General features: G+C 32.3%; 1 protein-coding gene across 2 annotated transcripts in view; it reads left to right on the top strand.

The window, feature by feature from the left end:
* The window catches only part of DYNC2H1 (dynein cytoplasmic 2 heavy chain 1), a 453,597-nt gene that overhangs the window by 292,877 nt on the left and 135,638 nt on the right, over nt 1-25,082 (top strand). For both annotated transcript variants that reach the window (XM_056794452.1, XM_016433898.2), the window contains exons 80-82: nt 4,382-4,457; nt 6,653-6,861; nt 11,901-12,005. In XM_056794452.1, the coding sequence (XP_056650430.1) occupies nt 4,382-4,457; nt 6,653-6,861; nt 11,901-12,005 (390 nt within the window). The remainder of the gene's footprint in view (nt 1-4,381; nt 4,458-6,652; nt 6,862-11,900; nt 12,006-25,082) is intronic.

The following is a 25,082-nucleotide window of genomic DNA, read 5'->3' as shown; positions in this document are numbered from 1 at the left end:
CATTGTTTTACTTTTTTTTTCACTTGATTCTAGTATCTTCTAAGAAAACCATTCTGCCATCTGCAAAAACTGATGTTTTAATTTCCCCTTTGCCTATGTTTATTTCTTCAATTTCTTTTCTCTTTTTATACCTTGATTTTATTTGGAGATTTCTTTCCAGAGATGACCAAGATTCTTTCTATTTCTACTTTGCCCTTTGGTTGTCAGTAATCTGGGCAGCTTTGTTTTAAGATCCCTTGAAATAGTACGTCTAGTCCTTTTTCCTTTTCTTTTCTTTCTTTTTTTTTTTTTGGTTATGGCTTTCAGGTCATCCAGTGTTTGTTAAAATATCTCTCCTTGGGGGTTGCTGGGTGGCTCAGTGTTTTGAGAACCAGGCCTAGAGATGGGAAGTCCTAGGTTCAAATCTGGTCTTAGACACTTCCTAGCTTGGTGACCCTGGGCAAGTCACTTAACCCCCATTACCTGGGCCTTACTGCTCTTCTGCCTTGGAACTAATACACAGATTCCATGATTGAAAGTAAGAGTTTAAGAAAAAATATCTCTACTTGATTTGTTTTCAGGATCAGTTGTTTTTACTAACAAATAATTCACATTTTCTTCTATTTTTTCAGACTTTTTACATTAACTTAATATTTTTTGTTCTATTCCAGTTTTCAAGGAGTTATTTTCTCAGTAATGTTACATAATTCTTCTTAAGTTGTTAATTCTTTTTTTTTTTTTTACTTTCTTCCATAGTGTTCATTTCGTTTAAAAATTATTCTTTCCCTTTTTTTTTTCGACTTCTCCTTTTGGACTTCATTTCTGGTTGGATTTGTATGTAAGCTACATTTCTAATTTGAAACTTGGCTTATCGACATTTTTGAGATACTCTTTTCTCCTAGTTCTGTATCTTGAACTTCCCTACAGAAAAAAAGTTTTTAAATGTTATGGGAGGCTGTATAGAGTATAAATGAAGTTTTCAGTGGAAAGATTGCCAATTTTCACTAAAGGTGTATCTGAGATCGCATATCATAACTTTTTAATGGATTAAATCAACATAACTTCTTTAGCAATTTTAAGCAACATCAGAACACGTACTACAAAATGAGATTGTTGATGTTAACCTTGACTGAGAATTGCCAAGGGAGAAACTGAGAGATCAGCAAGCAAATCATTGAACAACTCTAGGTGGTAATAGCAAGTAGGAAAGTGGGAAGGTAGACAGAGAGCATAGTTCTTAGTGAAGGTAAAAAAAAAGTTACTTTTCCAGGAATGGGATTAAGTAGAAGGAAAGGAATTATGATTAGTGATTTGAACTTTGGAATTAAAGGTATTAGAAGTGCTTATAAAATCATTTGCAAGAGATTATAAAGGATATATTTCTACCTATTATGGAGATCTGTTAAAATTCTGCATAAAACTATTGCAATTGGATTTTGTTTTGTTTTCCTCCATGTCTCATATTTCATTATCAACAACTGCTTTGAATTTTTTTCATTGCATACCACATATCTTTTCCTTAGTGTGCTAACTTTTGACCTTTGCTCAGTCAGTGATGAAACTGTGTATAGACTCCTACTCCTACTAGTGTTGAGCCACGACCTGTCTGATTTCATATTTTATTATCATTTTATGGTTATTAATCTGAAATCACCATGTCCAGTAAGTACAACTGATTCTTGTCTCAAAGTAAGTATTCATGGTATATAGGTATAAGGTTTCTGTGTAAATTTTATTCCTTCAATTCTTGTTCCTGATAGTGTTTTTCTAACCTATTGTTCATCTTCCTCCTCATTTCTGTTATTTCTGTTATGTTGAAATATCTGAAAATTAAAATATTTTGTATTTGGTTCAACTTATGATGCACTTAATTTAGGGAGCTTCCTGTGGAAGGTAAACTCTACTTGTGCTGTTTTGCAATAGTTTTGCAATGTAAAATCTTAGAGACTGACTTGGGGCTTAAGAATTTAAATCACTTGCCCAACCTCACAAAATATGTGTTCAAAAAACAGAACTGAAATACGTCTTCCTGACTTTGATGACATCTATATTTCATCTCAAACTATATACTGACATTTTGATTTATTTTACAGCATTTTATTGACTTCTTTGTAGTATATTTCTGCCTCTGCATCTTTTATAGTATATATATATATATGTATATATTTTATAATTATGTTGATGGAGGTATTTTTGTAAATACTTATCATGAATACTATAGTGTGAAATATTCCATGATATGATGTTTTGTGTAACTTTGCAATACATGATAAATCCCACTCTGATAACTTTCACTTGCCAGTATAAGGAAAATTTATTAATCATCCTTCCATTTAGTTGTGACTTTATTCCAACTTCTAGGTTCAGTTTCTCAAATAGTATGATCCCTCAGTGGTCATTGGACAAGGTTCCCACTTTTAGAGTTTCAACAGCTAAGTTAAATGTTCAAAAACTGTGATTCTTAATACCCTTTGCCAACTGTCTCTATCGCTTTAAAAGCAGAAAGGGGCCACATAGACTGAGGGTCATTTCATAGGTTGCTATGGTTCAAGAATTTATTACCAACTGTCCAGCCTACTGGGGATGGATCTGTGCGGGCTTAGACAGAATAGTGCTCAGAAGACAGACTCAAATCCATTGCTGGGATCAAAGTTTTTCCAGCATAATAGAACCTACTGCAGCCCGAGTTCTATTAGTTTGGCCTTGTGATTTCAAAGTTAATGCCATTAGTAGAATGTGATCAGAGGAGATAAAATGTAAATATAACCCATTCTTTCAATAAACCTACATTCTACTTGGGGCAATACAACATGTAAACCAGTAAATAGATTTATAATTTCATGAGTCAATAGAGGAAGACTCTGCTATGGGGGTGAAGAATAGCTTTTTTGAGAAGGTAGTATATGAGTCTGTGCCTTGAAAGAAGCCAAAGTTTCCAAGAAGTAGAGGTAAGGAGAAACTGTTTTACAGGCATATAGATCATTCACTTCAAAGCTGTTTCAATTTATTTTTTATTTACTATTTTAACTTCTACATAATGATCAGTGAGAATTTGCTTATTTCTGTGTCAGGGTCTAGGTCAGAGATTCTATCCAGTCTACTGATTTTTGCATTTTCTTTATTCTTAGGAATCCCCTAGAATGTCTTCCTTTCACAGATCTGTCTAAGAGGAAGGGTTTACAATAATTCTTTTCTATCTTCTGTGACAATCAATCATTTGTCCACCTGTGGGGATGGGGAGAGGTAGCTAGTTTGATAGAACATCTCTTAATTAGCTATTCACCAATTAATAATGTCTTCAGATGTTCAAGGGAGGGACTGAATAATGAGTTCCTAAAACTCTATTGAGCTACCTGTCTAAGCTTCAAGGTTTCTGGTCATTTGAGGGGGCCATTTACCTATATGTCACTTTGTCAGTTATAATGCTGGCCTAACCAATAAACTGATATAATCAATAAATTAGTATTCTTACCCCAAAATCAGTCACGAGATAATTTTAATCATAATAGGAGATAGGAGACAAATTTTCAAGTTCAAGAAATAGCAAAAATGTGAAATGAGTATCAAAGGATAGCTTAGGGCTAGTCTTAGAAAGACTATGTGGCTATATGAGTTTGTTATTATTTCATTCCATAGTGAACCATTGAAGTTCCTTGAGCAGTCAAATGATATGTTAAGACATGTATTTTGAGATGATTATTTGGGCAACTGTATAGAGGATGAACTGTTTGGGGTAGGTGGGTATTGGGAAGTGGGAAGGTATTGAAAGACAGAAAGCCAGGAGTCCAGGCTGTGTGGTGATGAGGGCATGAATTAGGGTAGTGGCTATATAACTTGAAAACAAGAGTTAAATGTAAGAGATGTTGATTCTGCTTAGGAAACAAAATTTGACAATTAATTGATTGAGGAATGGTGAGGAGAAGTTAGTTAAGGATCAAGAAGAGTTTGTCATGTGACAAGTTAAGGAGGAGTTATATTGCAAATACTGAGCATTGTTTCCATTCTAAAATTATAAGTGTGATCTCTGGCTCTAACTCCTATCATCTATTTGTCTTCTAGAGTTGCCAAATTAATAATTTAAACTTATCAATTATACTATATCATTCTTATGTTCAAGATGGTCTGATTCCTGTGTGTATACCATTAGTCAGCCTTTCTTGGATTATTGTGCATTTTTGTTCTCTTTCATGCCTTCTGCTTTTCAAAGAAACTGTTGTACTTATTTCCCATGAATAGTATTTGACCTCCTTGATTATAGGGACTTTCCAGTGCATAGCACTGTGTTTGACACTTTAATAAATGCTGAAAGAATGAAAGAATGAATGTGAATGTTTAGTGTATCATATTTTAGTGCTTAATTATACAGTTTACTTATTTTTATTTTTATTTTTTGGTATAACAGGGTTGGACCAAATTTTATGAATTTTCTTTATCAGATCTTCGAGCTGGGTACAATATTATTGACAGACTTTTTGATGGTGAGTGCTGAGGTTCAAATTTTTTTTCTTGGGAATGCATATTTTTAAAAGGCCATATAGTAAATTTCTGTATTCCCTTCTCTATGGTATCTGCCCTTAAACTCTTCTTTCAAATGATTTATAGATAAATAGCTGAGCATAGTAGAGAGATTATTAGATTTAGAACCAGAACATCTGGTTCAAGTCTATATAACGTACTGTGCAACATAACTATTTGTATGACTTTGAACAAATCTTTGATTTTTTTTTGTAAGCCTCTAGTATCCTTGTCTTCAAAAAATGCAGTGTTAAATTAGGTGATAACTGAAGTCTGTCTCTAAACTATGTGACATTGCTTGATTGTTGACCCTTGTCTCAAATTTCCTAGATTCTATTAGTTTCCCTGACCTAGCTTTCCCCATGAGATTTGGGACTTACCTGTGCCAGCTCGTAGGGTGCAGAGAAGTAGGGAGGCCAACTTATTTTATCTGAGACTTCACACACAGCCGAAATCCCCAGAGAAAATTATGTAAATACCTTTTTAGACAAACAGCTAACAACAGAAGTCAGTCAAGAGGTGCAAGCAGATTTTTATGCTAAAAGTCAGCTTGATAGCTGGTCTAAAGAATGTCTTACTTTTACCAGATGAAGTGCTGCACTTTACCTCACATGACCAAGAATTTAAGATCTGGCCTCCATGGCAGAGATTAGGACATTCTTTAGGGCTTACCTATTTCAATTTTGTAATAATATCTTTAAAAACACTTAAAGTATAAATTCTGTAAGAACATATAATGGCTTAATTGATTAGCACATTTTTATATCTTTTTAAGATACTCCTATTATCTTTGCCTAATTTGATGCCCCGAATACCTAAAGGAAGTAGGTAGGACAGTTTCATTATATCAATTTAGCATATGAGGAAACTAAAGCATGGTGACATTAAGTGACTTGCCCAAGACAACCCAAAGAATTATTAATAGAACCATGACTCCTGATGACTACTTTAATATACATATTTTATATATATATATTGAGTCCCCCTGAACTATCTCATTGAACTGCAATAAATAGTAAAAAGGACACTCCGTCAGATAGTGAAACCCCCAACCTGCACATTCATTTAGTAAGGAAATGTTTCTTGGTACTGGGGAAATGCAACTATTGAATAACAACAAAATAAGATTCATATTTTAGTTTCTGCCTGCTTGAATAAAGTGAAATCCTATCTTTAGAAAAGAATATGAAAGCTTAGGGTAAAAGGCATTTATTATGAAGTCAAATTAATAGGGATTATTTAATATCCAGTCTTTTTCTGGCAGTATGATCTAATTTTAAGGCTACATTGATTCTTTACTACTTAACTAAGATAAAAATAGTAATTTATCATATAGCAGATTTTCAAAGTTCATATAGAAATATGAGTATTGATTTAAGAAAGTAATTTATAGTTCCCAGTTTAGAATTTAATCCTACTCTGGAGCCACTGTTGTCATTGCTACAAAGAGCAAGTGACTACTGAGAAAATTGCCAGACACCTTTTATGATTCCCTTGGGGCCTATTTTTCCTGGTTCTGGGAATGAAGCTAGTTTCCTTTATTTGCAAAGCTACCAAAACATACTGATGAGAATCTTAGGAATTGCTTTTAGATCTTTTTGTAATCAAAAGCTACATTGGAAATGCTTAGAGTAAAATCAATTCTGGATTATTCATATGAACATTATTTGCTTTCATTATTTTCTTCAGATTCCAACTACCTTCCAGTACAATTTCTAGTTTTCTCATTCTGGTTTCTAGATGGCATCTGCTGAGGTAGCATAAATATCTTTTAATATTAACTATAAGTTATAGCCTTATGATATATTGCAAAGCCAAATGAATTTTCAAAAATATCCATTAAATGGGATTAATTTCTGAAGATAATAGACATACTAGTATATAGAAATTGGAATTAGTGAAGAGGAATTATTTTTTCCATATACTATCCATTGTACCATATTTATCTAGTTTTCCAATAGCCAAAGCATACTCCTTTTCTTTCCAGGAGGAACTCAATAGAACATGCCTTTAATCATTCTTGGACTTTCATTTTAAAGATACATTTCTCAATATGTACAATAAATTACTGTTTTTTAATATTTGAATATCCATAGCAATAGTACTGATTTTAGAAATATTGATCAAAATGGACATCATATGTATTTTCAATATACAGGTAACAAAGATGTTCAGTGGGAATTTGTGCATGGTTTACTTGAAAATGCCATTTATGGAGGCCGAATAGATAACTTTTTTGATCTCAGAGTTCTTCGATCCTATCTGGAACAGTTTTTTAATTCTGTGGTGATTAATGGATCAGACCCGAGGCATAAGAAAAGCATTTTTCCATATTCCATTTCTCTACCTAATTCCTTCAGCATTTTGGTAAGTAAAAATAGATCTTTATCATCCTATTATAATAATACTTTTACATATGTATATGGCATATTATTTACATTTAAAAATACTCATTTTCTACAAATGCAAAACTGACATTAGTCTATGATATTGGGTTTTTTTTTCTCCATTGAATAAAGAGGCAGTTTCTCTAGACACTCCTTCAATGTATTGCATACAAATGAACCTTAATATTTATTTGCTAATAATAATAATGATGATAATGATGGCACTTATAAAGATGGGATACTAAATCCTTGTAATAATGAAATTTTTACTTTTTATAAGAGGGGAGATTATCTCATTCATTATATTTGTATCTCCAGTGCACATTCCAGTATCTGGCACCTAATAGGTATTTAATAAATTTTTTATTGATTAATTGCCCAATGTCACAACTTTAGTAATCGTCAGGAAGCTAGGTTAAACCAAGTCCTCTTATTCTGGAGCAAATGGTCTTTTTACTCTATACGTTATGAAGAACTACACATATAAAGATGTTCAAATTCCTTGTGTTCAAAATGTCCTAGCAGATTTCTTACATTATATTGATCAGGCTTTTTTATTTGTCATGTTCTTCTAGGAAACCTATCATCCTTAATTTTTTTTTAATACATCCTTTCCTTGAGACCAATATGTTTTGCTTGAATGGAGATGTTTTCTTTAACATGATTGCTTCCTGCTTCTCCTAACACTCACAATCAAAAATTACATTCCCAATCAGTTATCTTGTCTTTTTCTTTCATTGATGAGACTTGCCACAGTGAATTCAAGTTTTTCTGTTTTATAATTATTTCTTCTCTGAAGACCATATGTTCTTCCTTCACAGTTCTTATTTCTCTTAGACTCTTCAGGAGCATTCTGCTACAGTTCCATGATCTTTTGGAAATACACAAGGTCCTTTGTCTCAAAGGATATTGGTTTATTTTACTTTGACTTACAATGCTTATTCTGAAATGTCTGGGAATTAGTTAATTATTTATTATTAAATTAATTTGAATTTCTAAAAATATTTATTATTATTAATTATTAAATAATAATTATAAATTATTTAAACTGATCTAGAAGTCATATTCCAGTCTATTATAGATATCTTTCCTATTGATTCATCTGTTTATGTTCAGACTTTAATTACAATTTCTTCCTCTTGGTATCTTTGGTATTTTCAGTATTTTCCCCTTATGTTTTCCCCCATTGCTCATTTTTGTATCTCTTTCCCCTTTGATTGTCATTTTCTTGGTAGCTGAATCTCAAAGCTATCACAACCTTTTCATGTTGAATAATTCTTACTTTGCCATGCTCAGGCTCTACCCCATGAGACTTCTGGGGGACCAGAACTGATCCCAGCCAGACACTGGCTCTTTCCCTCAGGCTTAGTGGAGTAAAAAATAGTCTCATATGTTTTCTAACTCAAGTTATTTCTGTTCCTTAGCTCTTTGTCCCAGTAAGATCAAGCTTCTGAATTTTTGTTTTCCTTGACCAAGTGTGTGTGTGTGTGTGAGTAGGAGGGAAGATAGTGGGAATAGTTCTGAGTTTTGTGCAGCTAGGTCTTGCAACAGAATAGGACTGGGGCTAGAGTCTGGAATACTTGAGTTTAATCTAGTCTCAGAGGCTCACTGGATATGTGACTATGAGTAAATCACACAACTTCTATTTACCTCAGTTTCCTCAACTGGAAACTGGGGTAATAATAGAAACTTGTTCCTGGAGTAGTTGTTATGATCAAATGAGATAATATTCATAAAGTAGTAAGCATATTGCCTAATATATAATAGGTGTTATTTAAATGTTAATTATTTATCATTATTTATCATAATCATCATCATTTTTCTGTTACAAGTCTATGAATGGTCTTGTACATCTCTGCCTGAGTGGCAGTAGGCATTGGGGAAGGGATGAATATGAGCTTTGTAGGGATTACCTTTCTTTTCTGTACATTAAGTTTTTACCTCCATAAAGTTCTTGGTATTCTAGACAATGGAGACAGCTGAAATTGATATGACTTTTATAAATAATTCCTATTTTGAAAAGATTTTAGGGATTATGAAAATTAGAGAAAAGGCTAGTCCTCCATCTTATTGGTTATATGACCATGTGACTAAGAAATTGTTCCTATTCTCTAATCTGAAATGTAAATTAAGAAAATCTTGTGATTTTACACTTTACACAATAGAATAGCAAATATATTTTAAAATTAATATAAACCCAATGTTGATGAAGTCATGCCAATATATCATTGGTAGGATTGTAGTTTGATGCATTTTGGAGAGGAAATGTAAAATGAAAAGAGAGCCACAAAAATTATCTGAACTTTCAACTCTGAAATTCCATTGCATTGACTCCTTTCCAAGAATTTGGTAAAAAAGATCTATTTATAATAAGCATTTATAATTGCTAGTACAGTAGTAAAAAATGTTGGAATTAATTATATACATTCCTCAATTACAGAAGAGCAGAATAAATGATAATATTCAAGGAAATAAGTACCATAATCATTATCAAGAAGAAGTATATAGAGAAAAGTTTTTCTACTTTTCTATACTGTGATGCTGAGTGAAATCATTAAAATGAGAATTGTAGTAATACTAACTACATTTTTTTCTAAAACAAGAAAAGAAAGGAGGAAAATGGGCCCGAAGAAATAGAACCTTGTAGGGGCCTAAGAGATACAGAACAAAAATATTTTCTTTACTTGTTCATTGTTTCTTTACTTATTCTATTCTTCTTTATTAAATACCAAACATATTACGATTTTACCTCTTGATTAACTTGTTTATATTAACATTTGTTTTATCATCCAAAAATATATTAATACAACTATTAGGCTATTCCATTTTTCATTTCTTTTTTTTATTGAACAAAAATCTCTCTTCTCTCTTTCCCATCTCCTCCCACTCCAGATTGGGGTGGACAGAACAAAATGTTCACTACAATTGATTCTAATCAAGCAAAAAAAAAATTTCCCACATTGGCCATGGCAAATACAATTAGTGCTTGTTTGCATCCTGAGTCTATCTCTACTCTTTTAGGTGCTGGATACTATACATCATCACTGGTCCTCTGGAATCATGGTTGATCATTGTGTAGATGGAAGTTCTTAAGTCTTTTGAAGTAGTTTGCCTTTATTATGGCATTTATATGGCATGAATTATTTTCCTAGTTCTACTGATTTCATTCTTTATCAGTACATGTAATTTTTGTAATTTTTCTGGGTTTCTTTGAAACCGTTAATCATTTCTTACTACACAATGGTGTTCCATTACTATCAAATCACAATTTGTTCAACCAGTTCCCAATTGATGGGTACCTTCTCAGTTTCCAATTCTTTGCTGCTACAAAAAGAGCTGCTATATATCTTTGTCATGTGGGTCCTTTTCCTCTTTCTTTGATTTCTTTGTGTTACAAATCTAATAATTTTTTCTATTTTAATAAGTATACCCAATAGTACTTTTGGGGCATATTTCCAAATTGCTTTCTATAATGGCTGGATGAGTTCATAGTTAACTCCACCAACTGCAACCTGCAACCCCTGAAACATCTGTCATTTTCCCTTTATTGTCATCTTTGCCCATCTGATGGCTATACTAAGGTGGAATCTTAGAGATATTTTAATTAGCTTTCTCTAATTCATTAATGATTTAGAATATTTTTAAATATAACTTAGATTTCTTCCTTTGAAAAATGCCAACTGATTTTCTTTGATTATTTAACCATTGAGGAATGTCTCTTATTTTTAAATTGAATCAGTTCATCATATATCTTGGAAATGAAATCTTTATCGAGAAACTTGCCACAACTTTTTACTTCGCTTCTAATTTAAATTTTTGTTTGAGCAAAAAAAAAATCAATTATATAATCAAATTTATTCGTTTTGTCCTCTATGAACATCTCTCACCCTTTTTAGGTCATGAGCTATTCTATTTGGGAATATCTTAATATAACATAGATAGATCTCTTATTTGTTTGTTAGAATTTGATTGTATCAGAAAAGTTACTGATCTGCATTACATGTAAAGTCAATTCAATAAAAAGGTTTAATCATTATTAGGTTATAATGGGTATACATTACTAGGGTAATGTCAGTTTTGCTACTGAATGACATTTATATAACACTAAGGTTTACAAGGGACTTTTTTCATATTTTATCATTTGATCTTCACAGTAACTCAGTTACATAGGTATTATAAGTATTTATTCCCAGTTTACTGATAAGGAAATTGAAAATCCAAGAGTTTAAGAAGTATGTCCATAACCAAAACTTTAATAAGTGTAAGAATCAAGATATGATCCCAGATTTCTCCTCTTCTAAGAGTAGATGCTTCAAACAGTACAAGCTAGGAAAGAAATATGTGCTCTCTCTCCTGACCAAGTGAGATAAAGGCAGCTGTTCTGAGTTGAATTGCTTATTGTTAAGTTCTGAAAGACCTTATTAACACTGTCCAGTTCTTATGCACTATAAAGAAATAATAATTTCTCTGATAATATCACTAACAATATCACATCTGACATGTAGAGAAATTATGGTTTGACTTATGAATATTTACACTTAGATAGAATTCCCAAGAAATCAATTCACAAATAGTGTTAGATCTATTTTTCAATATTTTACCTGATTCTTTGAGATAAGGATAAGGTTAAAAAGAAGGAGTGTTTTGAGAAATTTTATTACCTTAAGCGGATATAGCATGTTTAAGTTTTTTTTTTTCCAATTTAGGTTATACCTTCTGGGTGTTAAAGGTAAGATTATTGTCATATTTTTAAATAGGAACATTTGACATGATGTTTGTAGTAAGCACTCAATACGTTTGTTAACTTGACTGAGTGAATAAAACAATAGCAAGCAAAACAATAATAAACAGAAGGAAAATAGTAAACAAAAAAGATAGCACAGCAAGACCAAAGTAATGACTAACAATTAAACTTGTCATAAGCATCATAAGTGTCTTAAAATCTGGATATCCCATGATGATTCTTTTCCCTGATTTAACTATTTTCTAAATTTAATTTATTTCTATTGTTATGCTTAGGACTTTCGTGCTGTTATTGAAAAGCTACCAGAAGATGACAAACCTAGTTTTTTTGGTCTACCTGCAAATATTGCTCGTTCATCTCAACGTATGATTAGTTCTCAGGTAAGCCTTTAATATTTGTCTTGTTCTTTTAAAAATGATTATTACAATTTTGAGGAACAAGACACAGCTAATCACTTCTTTAATACTTATGTGAATCTATAATTTCATCAAGATGGATAGTCATTCCTATGGCACAGATTAAAATGCAGTCAGACCTTCATCCTGAGCAATTTTTTGCAGTTTTGCAAAAAAATTCTCTACAACATTTGTTCTCTTGATTCTCTTCTTTCCCTATATCCTTCAGTATTTTGGTTATACCTTGGGCTATTTATTGATTATCACTTGCTTTTGCTCTCTGCCTGATAAACATCCTTTTCCACCTCCTTCAATCAATCCTCATGTGGCATGAACTAAAAATAATTCACTATCTTAGGTGCCCACTTCTGATTCTTTCCAGATTATAAATATCTTACCAAAAATATGGCATTGAGAACATAATGCTCTGGATATGTTCTAACCAAAGTAAAATATAGAAAAACTATTAATTCCTTATTTTTAGGAGATATGCCATTCTTAATGCCACCCAAAATTATATTGCCATTTTAATTTGTATATTAAATGCTGATTTATAAGCACTTAGTAGCAACTCATTTTAACATTATCCAAGTAGATATCTCATTCTTATGTAGATATTTTATTTGTACAATCTCATTTAGGTAAAAGAGATGTAAAACTGCTTTGTTTTTGAAATCATTGAATTTACCTATTACATTCCAAGGGAAAATGAGTTTTCAGAGTATTAAGAAAACTGTTTCTCTTGAAGAGTTGCATTACCTAGAGTCTATATCAATTAGGGCCAAGTCAGTATACAAAATATCAGTATTTGCAGGCCTGTTTTAAATTAAGAGCTAATCTTAAAATTTTATGATTCTGCATGTGAAAGATTCTCTTCTTGATGTTATTATAGCAATTGAGAGGCATTTCTGGAAGGCTTATTTTTCTGCAGAATTACAGCTGTGAAGACAAATATGTTCTAGTTAATGGGGATCAAATCTAAAATGTTTTCTGCTTTTCTCTCATTATTAAGCAATGTAAAATGCTGACAAACTTTATTTTAATTAACTTCTTTGTTACCAGAGGGAATGTGGGAGTGTATATGTCACCAGAATACATTTAGTAAATATCTCTAGAGATTATGAAATTCTAAGCAGGAAAATGTAGACTTTAGGTACCCAAACATTGGTATCATTTCTGCCTTCCCTTGAAGACAAGAACTTCAGAAGAAAAATGTGGATTTCAAAAGGGAATTCCAGCAGGGATATTTATTGCATGAACCCACAGATCTCTAAATGTATGAAAGCTGAAGACATATTCAGCAATCTCAGGCTGAGGTCTGTGCAGTACTAAAAAGGGGAAGGGGCTAAAAATGTGGAATAAACCAGAGGGGAGTGAAGTGTGGAGTACATCAGAAAGGCTGAAGAACCCAACATTCAAGTAAGGCCTGAATAAAAAACTAACTTATGAATATATAAATTAACAGTGAGAAGAAAAAAGAAGAAAAAACATTGAATCCAGAACAGCATGCAATTTTATATGCCCAATTTATCCTAATTGTACATATATATTTTTACATATTATAGTCTGCTCTTTATTTGCATGTTGTTTCCTCCACTAGATTTTGAGCTCTTTGATGTCAGGGACTGTTTTTAATCTGTCTTTGTATACCTAAGGCATAGCATAGTGCCTGACACTTAATAAAGACTAGTCTATTGTTTGATACTTTATTTAATCATTAGTCAAATATTTCCTCATCCTTAGGCAAGGGCAAAACATGTATGTTCATATAGTCTTCATTGGGGGCATTTCAACTTTACCTTCTTTAAGCTTATCTAGGTCATCCTCTATCTGGCCATACTAATTACTTCCAAGAGGAGTTATGATGTTAGATATGAAGGATAGAAAAGGAAAATAAAGGGAATATGAGTTCCCAGAAGATTATTCTCTATCTTTAAAAAGAATATTAGAGGGGGTAGGTGGGTGCCTCAGTGGATTGAGAGTCAGATCTAGAGACGGGAGGTCCTAGATTCAAATCTGGCCTCAGACACTTCCTAGCCCTTACCTCTCTTCTGCCTTGGAGCCAATACACAGTATTGACTCCAAGACGGAAGGTAAGGGTTTAAAAAAAAAAGAATATTAGAGTACTAGCAGAATCATTCTAGTTATAATCATTTTCATATGGAATAAAAATAATTACTTATTTTTAAAAATGTTATTGTTATCTTTTGTTTTTACATGAATTTTATTTTTGAATATATCCTTCCTTCCTCATTCCTTGTGATAAACAAAAAGAGAAAGAAAAAAAACTCAATTCAATAAAACTTAACAATAATTGTTAGAGTTTCTGTAATGTTCTGTATTCAGTTACACACTTCAGAAAAAGAGGAAATGAAGGGCATCTTCTCATCTCTTCTCCAAAGTCAAACTTGGTTTTTATAATGACAGCATTGAGTTGTTGGGATTTTGTGTGTGTGTGTGTTTCCCATTTTCATTGTTTAGCCTTTCTGAATATTATTTCCTCGTTCTGCTTATTATTCCTACTTTATAATTTCATAAAGCCTTTGTTGCTTCTCTGAGTTCTTCATATTCAGCATTTCTTATTGCTCAGTGATATTGCATTTTATTCACATATTAAGTTAATTAGTTCAATGTTAGTTCAATTAATGAGCGTATAATGTATTTCTAATTCTTTGCAGCTACAAAAAATGCTATTATGCATAGTTTGGTGTCTAAGATATCTTTCTGTATATGATCTCTTTGGGATAGCAGTGAGATCTTTGTATTAAAGTAGTTAGAAATTTTAGTCACTTTTAAAAAAGCATAATTTCAAATTGCTTTTCATAATTGCCGGACCATCCACTATTCCACTAAAAGTATATTAGAAGCATATAGGTAGGGCAATGGAGAGAGCACTGGGCTTAGGGTCAGGAAAACCTGAGTTCAGATCCTGTCTCAGATACTTAATAGCAGTATGACCAAGGACAAGTCACTTAACTTGTTCTGCTCAATTTCCTCATTTGTAAAATGTGGGTAATAATAGTATCTACCTCCCAGGAAGTTGTTGAGGGGATAAGGTGAGACAGGTTTTTTAAAGTGCTTTGCAAATGTCAAAACCCTTTATAAATACTATTTCTATTATGGAATAATATTAATCATTGATATTAACAGTATATCAATATTATAACTTGTTAAAGTAATATATCCTATAAATATATATGAATAAAAAACATTATAAATAATATATTATTAACAGCTGCTTATAGTGCTTTTAGGTTTGCAAATCACTATTATACCATATTTTACATAATTGTAAGTTCAAATATTTTGAATTCAAATAAATTAAATTTTTTCAGAATACTCATTATTTTCACTAATCAGGACCTATTTGTCACTGGGGACTTCTTCAAGTGTGCTTCTTAAGAGAAATATTAAATTTAATTTTTGAACCATTTTACTGTTATTGTATCCATTCTTTATGAATATCCACTGGCTTCTAAGACTAAAATATTTGTTAATACTGACATTCAAAGTCCCTATGTTAATCTTTTGGTCTCCTATTTTTAATTTTCTATTTAAATTTTTTATGGTTATTTTGTGGGAAAGATTTGGTCTCATTGTTTCATGAATGCAAGTCTGATTTCCCTAACAAATTTGTAAATCTCATGAAGCCAAGAACCTGCCTTATTTTGCCTATAAATTTCCCATAGTAAATACTTATTCTTGATGTTTCCACAAATAAATGACCAAAATGTTGAAACTTTATTAACTACTTAATCTTGCTTTTTAGTTAAAGCACAAATATTAAAATAAAATTTTGATTATATTTTGGATAGCTGTTGAAATTGATTGGTTTAATTTTATTTGAAAAAAAATGACCATGTCCTCATTTGTCCATTGCAAGTAACAATTTTAAATTTTGGCCCTTACTCACTGTTTGTTACCCTTTTATTCTAGAAATAGAGAATTGCAGAGATCCTCCAGCATAAAAAAGGAGTTAATCATGATGCCATAGAAATAGTGCTTGACTTGCACTTTGAAAGCTTAGGTTTAGACTTTATAATTCCTTAACTCTGTGACCTTGAGCAATTTACTTCACACTCTAAACCTCAGTTTTCTTATCTATAGAATGATGATCTCCTTGAGGAGATTGGGCTAGATGACCTCTTCAATTCCTTGCTGCTTTAACACTCTGTGAGTCTGTGAAATAAGTAAACTGGGAAGAAGAGAAAATTTGGTTTTACTGGACATTCAACTGAAAATAGGCAACTGTTTCTGCTGAATTGAAGGTTAGGTGAGAGATCAAGGATAGATATGTAGATATGGAAGTTACCATTTTGGCTGTGATTATTTAGATTATAAAATTATTAATTCCAAGAAAGAGGAAGGGAAATGATAATGATTAAAGATAATTATATGAAATTAAATTGTTCATTCTACATCTTTTGGAATCTTTATAAACTTTTACAGACATGTAGGAATAGAATTTCTTATTCTGAAGTAAATACTGAATATCAAATAACTATATCCAAAAGTATTATTATTATGCTCTGTGTTTAGCTTTGTGATTTTCTCTTAAATAAAATCTTAACAGCTATGCAAATTTCATTTTCTCCTATAAATTTTGAATTTATGTATATCACACACAAGACAATGCTATAGATTCATTCATTAATTTATAGATTTTGGCCTGATATACAGGTGATAGATAGGTTTTTTGGGTTTTTGGCTGCTCTTTGTCAACATTGGTATTTATACTAATCTATTTATATAACAATGTGATTAACATTTGCAGTTATTTTAAAGGGAAATGGGAAAATATATAGGCATGATTAATTATGGTTCTTACTATATCAGCAGAGATTAATTTCCTTTTATTAGATATGTTTATGCATCTATCCTAGAAGTTGAATTTCATATTGTTTGGAAGTATTCTCAGATACCCCAATGATTTCATGATCTAAGGCAGGGGTTCCCAACTTTTTTCACTCCCTGTATCCTTTGGCTTTTCACAAAATCTTCCTGTGCTTCCTTTTCAGCATAATAGAAAATTAATTCTAGAGTTTACCAGGCATATGCACATAAGAAATGAACAGATTAATATTTTCCCTCAGAGTACCCTCTGGAAAAAATAATTCTGAAGGATTTCATACAGTCTTGATTTCAAGTTAATCATGATAAAAATATTTGGCATAGCTTGCCTTTAGCTTTGTACAGCTACTCCATACCTTAACTCAGCCCCCAAATATTGAATCACTTTTCTTCCAAGGGATGACTAGATGTGATATTTGTCTATCAGTATAAGTAACATTAGAGTAAGATACTTTATAGTTATTAAGTATTATTCTTATTTCTGTACTTCTTGTTATTCAGTTAGTGGTGGCAAAATTATAGTTACACAAAAAAAGAATGGTATTTTTACTGTTTGGTGCTCCATATATATGATTTTTAGCCAGTAATGTTTCTAGTGAAAGGCATTGTGGTGTATTGGATAAATATCACCCTTTGAGGCAAGAATGACTTGGGTTCAAGTACTCTTTATGTTTATATTGGCTTTGTGATTTTCAGGTGGTAACTTCCCATCTTAGAGTCCTAAGCCAATGAAGGAAAGAGAATGGGTAGATTCTGAAGCTTGGGAACTGGAGGAAGGGAGATGAGAGAGATCTTATCCTTTGCCTCAGTTTTCTTAGTGATTTAATAAGGATTTGCATAGAACCCCAAAAGTATTATCTGATTTTCTCTTTGATTAACATCTGCAGCAAATGAAGCTAAAGAAAGTTAAATGCATTAGTTATGAAAAATATAACAAAGCTTCTTAATTTATTAAAACTTAAATTGAATTTCCATGGGGCAAATACAGCCCTAAAAATTCATAAAATCTGGTGATTAATAACAGGTGTGAGTTATTTAGTACTTGACTATCATTAACTGTAAGATGTGGTATATTTTATAATGAATGAAGATAATAGAATACTTCAGAAATTTAAAAATTAATATATTCACTAGTTGAAGTATGAATTTCAAGCTTTAAAAATCATATTCCCTTGAAAAATATATTGAATCAAGTCAGTGACATAGCATATACACCACTTGTACATTTTACTTTTCATATTGAGTAAAATCTTATCTTACAAATCACCAAAATAAACTATAATTGATGCATGTAAGTGCATAGAATATACATTTCTACTAAAAGGCATAAAGTTGAAATATTTATATTGCAAACATGTAGAAATGGTATAAATATGTTTTATTATTCTATTTTAAGAATATATCTCACTTTAACATTTTAGTGTTCTTTTTCATATCATCTGTTCATTTAAATGTGGTTCGTCACAATGCCCCATTGTTTGCTAAATGTCAGTTACTCAATGGACATTTAAGAAATGTCAGTGGCTAAAGAGAATCACCATTAAGCAAGCATCATGGGCTTAACTTTGCTGCAATAAATTAAAAAAAATCTGTGACTACTTTGATCTATCTGTGATCTCATTAATTTAGGTCTTCCCTGTGGTGGTACAGATTATAGCACATTCACATCTTTTCTATAAGACTCTTGTCTATGTCTTAGTTTAACATCATTTAAATCCTCCTCAGGAGGTCTAGGTCTGTTCTCTACATCATATGAAATTGTGTACATTTCCAGGGAACCAGTAAGTCCTTTATTGTTTTTCCATGTCCCCTTTTCTGGTAATACATCTCTGCAGCAAACTTCTTTAAGCCATTTCTTTTCTGCAGTTTTTATTGGTAATATGTTATAGACTTTTCACACACAGTGAACTTCTTTCCATTTTTGGGGGGTGATCTGCAAATTTAATTCTTTTGCAGCATATAAAATTGCTGACTTATAACTATAGCATCTTTGATAAATATACATCCACAGTATCTCTCACATATATCTCCTTTACAGTACTTGCACAACCTCTTCTCTAGTTTAATGTTTCATCAATTCTCAATTAGACTAATAGTTAGTAGTCTCCTAATTAAATGGTCTTTTTGCCTCTAGTCTCTTCTTCCATCCATTCTCTATTCAACTGTCAAACTGATCATGTCATCCTTATTCCAATTAAAAAACAAATTGATGGGGGTGGCTAGGTGGCTCAGTGGATTGAGAGCGAGGCCTAGAAATGGGAGGTCCTGGGTTCAAATTTGACCTCAGATACTTCCTAGCCATTTGACCCTGGGCAAGTCAATTAACCCTCACTGCCTAGCCCTTACTGCTCTTCTGCCTTGGAAACAATACCCAGTATTGATTCTAAGGTGGAAGGTGAGGGTTTTTAAAAATTGCTTCATTTCCTCTATGATAAACTATAAAGCCATCAGTCTAGAACATTGAGCTCTCTACAATCTGGCTCTCTACCTACATTTCTAGTTTATTGCATATTACTTTGCTTCTCATATGTACTTCTTTGCAATTGAAATGGCCTAATAAGGGTTCTCTCTACAGGATATTCCATCTCTCACCTCTGTGCCTTTGTAAAGTTGTTGATCCTCTTCATCTAGAAAGCACTTCTTCCATATGTTCATCCCATAACATCTCTTCCTTCAAAAGATATCTTAGGGTGCCACTTCCTAGATAACGTTTGTCTTGCTCCCTCCACTAATTAGTCTGTCTTTTGAAATTATTTTACATTTACTTATTTTTATATTTTTATTTATATTTATTTTATATTTTTATGTAAATATTTTAATTTTATTTTTAATATCCTTTTTTCCAAGGAGAATGTAGGGCTCTGGAGAGAGAATGTTTATCCCTGGTAGGGAGTATAAATTTTTCCCTTAGTATAGTCAGTGTCCTGCACTTATAATAGGAGCTTACAGCTAGGTGGCTTGATGGATAGAGTGCCAGGCCTAGAGACCGGGAGAATTAGATTCACATTTGGCCTCAGATATTTACTAGCTATGTGACCCTGGCCAAGTCACTTAACCCCAATTACCTAGCCCTTATCACTCTTCTGGAACCAATATTAATATTTATTCTAAGACCAAAGGTTTAAAGAAATGGATGCTTAGTAAATGTTTCTTATATTGAATTGAATTCCTTTGTTTAAAAAAAGGAGAGCATTCAAAGTCAAGCAGTTTTGCTGAATTTTTAAAATGTTAATATAATTTTTCTCACTCATTTTCTTAAATCCCTACCAATTAAAATGGGAAGAAATTATGCAGAGAATTATGTGGATCAGTTACTTATGGCCCTCTAGCTGTTGCTAAGAGGGTGAAAATTGGTACCAAAACCATTGAAGTAAAAAACATAAAGTGTATTTTTTTGGCTGGTAACTTCAGTTTATAGCTATTTTCTTATATTTAAATATTTGCCTTTTAATAGTCAATAATTCAAGTCCTTTGAGCCATTATAACTCCTCTGAATCAAGTCTTCACAGCACTTTCTAATTCTGACAAGTAAGTAAGATCGGTGAAATAATGTGTTCAGTGCCTTAAGACTCACTTTTCTAAGTAATTTTTTCAGTGTTGCATTTTCCCCATTACTTCTGCATATTTCAGTCAATCACTTTACCTAGTATTAATTAATTCCTTACTATGTGCCAGATAACATCCTAAGTATTGAGGATACTCCACCTCAAATAAAGCACAGATTAAATAGTATGCCAAACAACTGTGAAAAAACAAGATAGATATAGGATAAATTGAAAATGTCTCAGAGGAAAAGACCAAAGGTTAATGAGGCCTGAGAAAAGCTTCTTGCAGAAGGTGGAACCTTATCTGAGACATGGAGGATGCTAAGGTGTCTAGGAGATGGAAAAGAGGGGGGAGAGAATTCTGGACATAGGTGACAACTAGTGAAAATGATCAAAGTTGGGAGATGAAGAATCAGAAAATTCATCAAATGGGCTACAAAGTTTTTAATTTACTACTGCATCTTGAATACTGATTCCACTTTGGTTTAGAAAAGTTAGACAGTATCTGGAACAGGGCAGAACAGGATGGTGAAAGGACTGAAGTTCATTAGTTATTACAATTGTCAAAAGGAATTTGTTGTATGTTTCCTTTATCTCAAGTCAATCTCTGAGTATATCCATGGAAATATGAAGAAAATATTTTCAAATGAGAAAATTTAGACATGAGAGTAGTATTGAGGATGTGGATAGGGGAACATGGTGCACATCCTTTGGCTAGAGATCAGTGGAGCTAGAAGTAGGTAGTTATAATGAAATGATTTTGTTGTAAGCATGTACAGAAAGAGAAAGCAGAAAAAGAGTTTGGGGAGAGATTGCAAACCTGGGAAAGAGGTATGATATAGTTAGAGTGGAGGGCTTAGATTCTCTCAACATCTCTTAATTTCACAGCACTGCTCAAAAAAAAAAATTCCTAACTTTTTTTTTTTTTAATTTGCCTGAATGATAGGAATTCTGTTCTGGAGATGATTGTTATCACTAGGAAGGAACTGGTTGTTGGGGTGGAAATAATAGGAACCTAGGGATTATCCAATATTAGAGTTTGTGATTGAGGAAAGTGCTGATGAATCTGATATCTTTATAGAATTTGGAACAACAAAGAGACTTTAGATTAAATATCAAGATTCTCAAAATGTTTTGTGCTACCACAAAAAGTGCTGTAATGAATATTTTGCTTCTAAAATATGTTTATTCCCAATATTGAAATCTCTGAAATAGAGGATATAAGCACTTTAATTATTTGTTTCACAAAATTCCAAATTTTTTGTCTATGAGTGATTGAACCAACTTACATTGCCACCAACAGTATATTAATGATAGACACCACTTTTTAGAAAAGATATTAATAAACTGGAGAGTGCCTGGATCAGGAGAAACAGGATGGTTAAAAAACTTAAGTTGATGCTCTGTGGGTATTATCAAAAGGAACTTGGTATACTAAGCCTGAAAAAAAGACAAGAGGAGCACATTGGTCTCTTCAGATGCTTGAAAGACTGTGATGTAGGGGGTAGAATATATTTATTGTATCTGCCTCCCTTACTACTTTTCATGTGCCTTTCCTAAATCACCATCCATATTCTACTCCCTAGCTATGGCAGTGTTCTCTCTGCAGCAAAGATCTGACTATGCCCAGGGCCTCAGTATTCTCTCTAGAATCAAATATCAATCTCCCTCTTCTCTTTCCCCCCTATAACCCCAGTTTGATATTTAAAGCCCTACACAATGGGGCTACAACCAGATTACCTTCCCAGGTATGTTTAACCTTATTTCCCTTTACTCATTCTTCCTTGCAAGCAAGTTAGCCTTCTTGTGGTTCTTTAAACACAAGATTCTGTCTACTTTCTTCTGATTCACCAGTATCTATCTGCACTTTACTCCCTTCTTGCTTCTATCTCTTAAAATCTTCCCTGTAAAATGGAGGGGTTGGACTAGATCATTTTTAAGGACTTTCTTAGTTCTAAATCTATAAAAATTCAAATTCAGTTCAGGTGCCACTCCTTAGGTATGTGAGGTCTTTCCTTATCCGCTCAGCTACTAATCCCTTCCTGCCTCCCAAAATACCTTGCAATTGCTTTTATATAAAATTTGTTTCTACTTATGTGTGTATGTGTTATATTCCTATCCCCACTGTACCCTATAAACTCTTAGAGGAAAAGCACTTTTTTTTGCATTTTTATCTTTGTATCGCCAATATTTATTGTAATACCTGGCCTGGCACATCTTAAAACTTGAATTGTCAGTTGATAGATCAAAGAGAAAAATTATAAGCAAATTGGCAGGAATTATAAAAAATAAAATTTAGATTTAATGTTAAAACATTTCTAATAATTAAAGCTATCCAAAAGTAGAATCCATGGCTGCAGTTGTAGTATTCTGGATGACCAGTTTTTGGTCATGGCATAAAAAAAATTATTTTTAAAGCAAGATTATTGCTTAAGTCTTTCCAGCTCTGAAATTGTGCTACTCTTATTCTGTGATTCTGTATCTTTTAGTAAGACTCATCAGCTTTCATAAGTCTTAAGGAATGCATAATAGAGATCAAAGCTCACTATAGTGCAGTGGGAAGTGCTATGGGTTATGGAATCCTGAATCTACTACCTGATACCTGTATTACGTGGGCAAATAACATACTCCTTTTGACCTTAAGTCTTTTCATTTGTAAAATTTAAGAGTATTGATCTAGATGACCTCTAAGGCCCCTTTCAAGTCTAAATATATAAGCTATGATCTTTCATTTTAAAATGTAATTGTTTTATTCTGAACTTAAAAACTATCAAGAACAACAAAGAGCTATTAAAAGAGGATTATTTATGAAACTGTAACTGTTATAGCCTTGCTACTTGCTTTTTAAAAAGAATATGTTGAATTAAATATATTTTTAAAAAAATTTTCTCCTTGTTTGTCCTTCCTTAACATCTTTCTGTTCTTTTGTGTGTGTATACATTATACAGGCATGTATAAAATGTTTCAATATTACTTAACATTTTTTTTATTACCATTGTTACCTGTCGCCCTCAAACTCCTCCCAATATAAAAGAGGGGAAAAAAAACAACAAACTCTTAAGAAACATAGACAAGAAAAACACATCTATACAATGACTCTGTCTCATATATGTCAATTCAGTTTATTAAGTCCCTTCTATGTGCCAGGCACTGTGCTATGTGCTGAAGGATACAAAATTTTAAAAACCCAGTTCTTGTCCTCAAGGAACTTACAATTTCATTGGCGAAGACAAACCTCCAAAAGAAACTGAAAGTGCAGAAGGGACAACACTAGGGGATACCTTGATCCCATGGAGTTGAAACCAAGTAGAGTTGCAGATGAAAAGTGGAATGATGGGCAGATTTAAATAGTAAAGTAAAACATTTCAACTACCAAACCTCTCCTAAAACTTCTAACAAATGACCATAGCACCAAACAACTCTGAGGAGAAAAGTCAAGAAAAAGTCACAATGAATAATTTTTTCCAGCCCAGGACAGCTTAGGAAGAGAGAGAAGGATGTCTGTAGACACTGAGTTGGAAGCAACACCTGCCTCAAGAGCAACCAACACTTACTCAGAAAGAAATCTCAAGGGATTCTAGATCAAAGTTCCAGGGTGGAGAGGAATCATCAGTAACAGGAAAGCCAGAAGCCTTAGTTTGGTAAGGACCAGATTACAGACCAGGAAAGTAGTGACCAAACCACTTTCCATATCACATCATATTAGAAGCACCAAAGACTTTCAGTCCCTCAGATCAAACTGTGGGCAGAACACAAAAGATATCTCAGACCAGTCATACCTCAAAGAGATGAGCAGAGTCCAAGTCTAATATCCAAAGTAAAAAAGCAGGCTGAAAAAAAGAGCAAATATAGAAAACCCTTACTCTAAAAATCTACTATGTTTATAAGGAAGTTCAAGACACAAATCCAGTTCAAGAAAGAGGTGGAAAATAAGCAAGATAATTATTTTAAAAATCAAGAGAAATAGAGGGAAAATAAGGAAAAGAAATAACTCTGTAAGAAAATTATGAAACGAGAATGAATAGCTTGTTAAAAGAAAACACAAAAAATTGAAGAAAATAATTCCTTAAAAATCAGAATTGATCTAAAAAAATTAAGTACAGAACTTAACTGAAGAAAATAATTCCTTAAAAGTTAGAATTGTTCAAGTGGAAGCTAATGATTCCAAAACACATCAAGAAACAAAACACAAAGTTAAAAGACTAGAAAAAATAGATATATGAAATACATTATGTCTCAAAAACTGATATGGAAAATAGATTGAGGAGAGGTAATTGAAGAATTTTTGAAAGCTATGATAAAAAAGAGCCAAGACATTATATCTATTTTAAGAAATTAGAAATGGAAACTGCTTAGATAATATATATTCAGAAGGTAAAGTGAAAATTTAAAAATCCCACAAGAAATATCTTAAAAGATATCCCACAATGAAAACTAACAAATATTATAGCCAAATTCCAGATCAATGGCAAAATACTGCAAACAACCAGGAAGAAAGAATTTAGAATCATGAAGCCACAGTCAGAATTACATAAAATTTAGTAGATTCCACTTTTTTTCTTTTAAAAAATTTTTATTTAGAATAGTTTTCCATGGTTACATGATCCATAATCCCCACCTGCCCCACTCACTCCTCCCCCTTCCCAAAGGGAATAAGCAGTTCCAC

The sequence above is a fragment of the Monodelphis domestica genome, chromosome 4 (genome assembly GCF_027887165.1).
Source record: "Monodelphis domestica isolate mMonDom1 chromosome 4, mMonDom1.pri, whole genome shotgun sequence".
Classification (NCBI taxonomy): Eukaryota; Metazoa; Chordata; class Mammalia; order Didelphimorphia; family Didelphidae; genus Monodelphis; species Monodelphis domestica.
The sequence above is the reverse complement of the archived record's forward strand: the minus strand, read 5'-3'. Positions and strand labels throughout refer to the sequence as shown.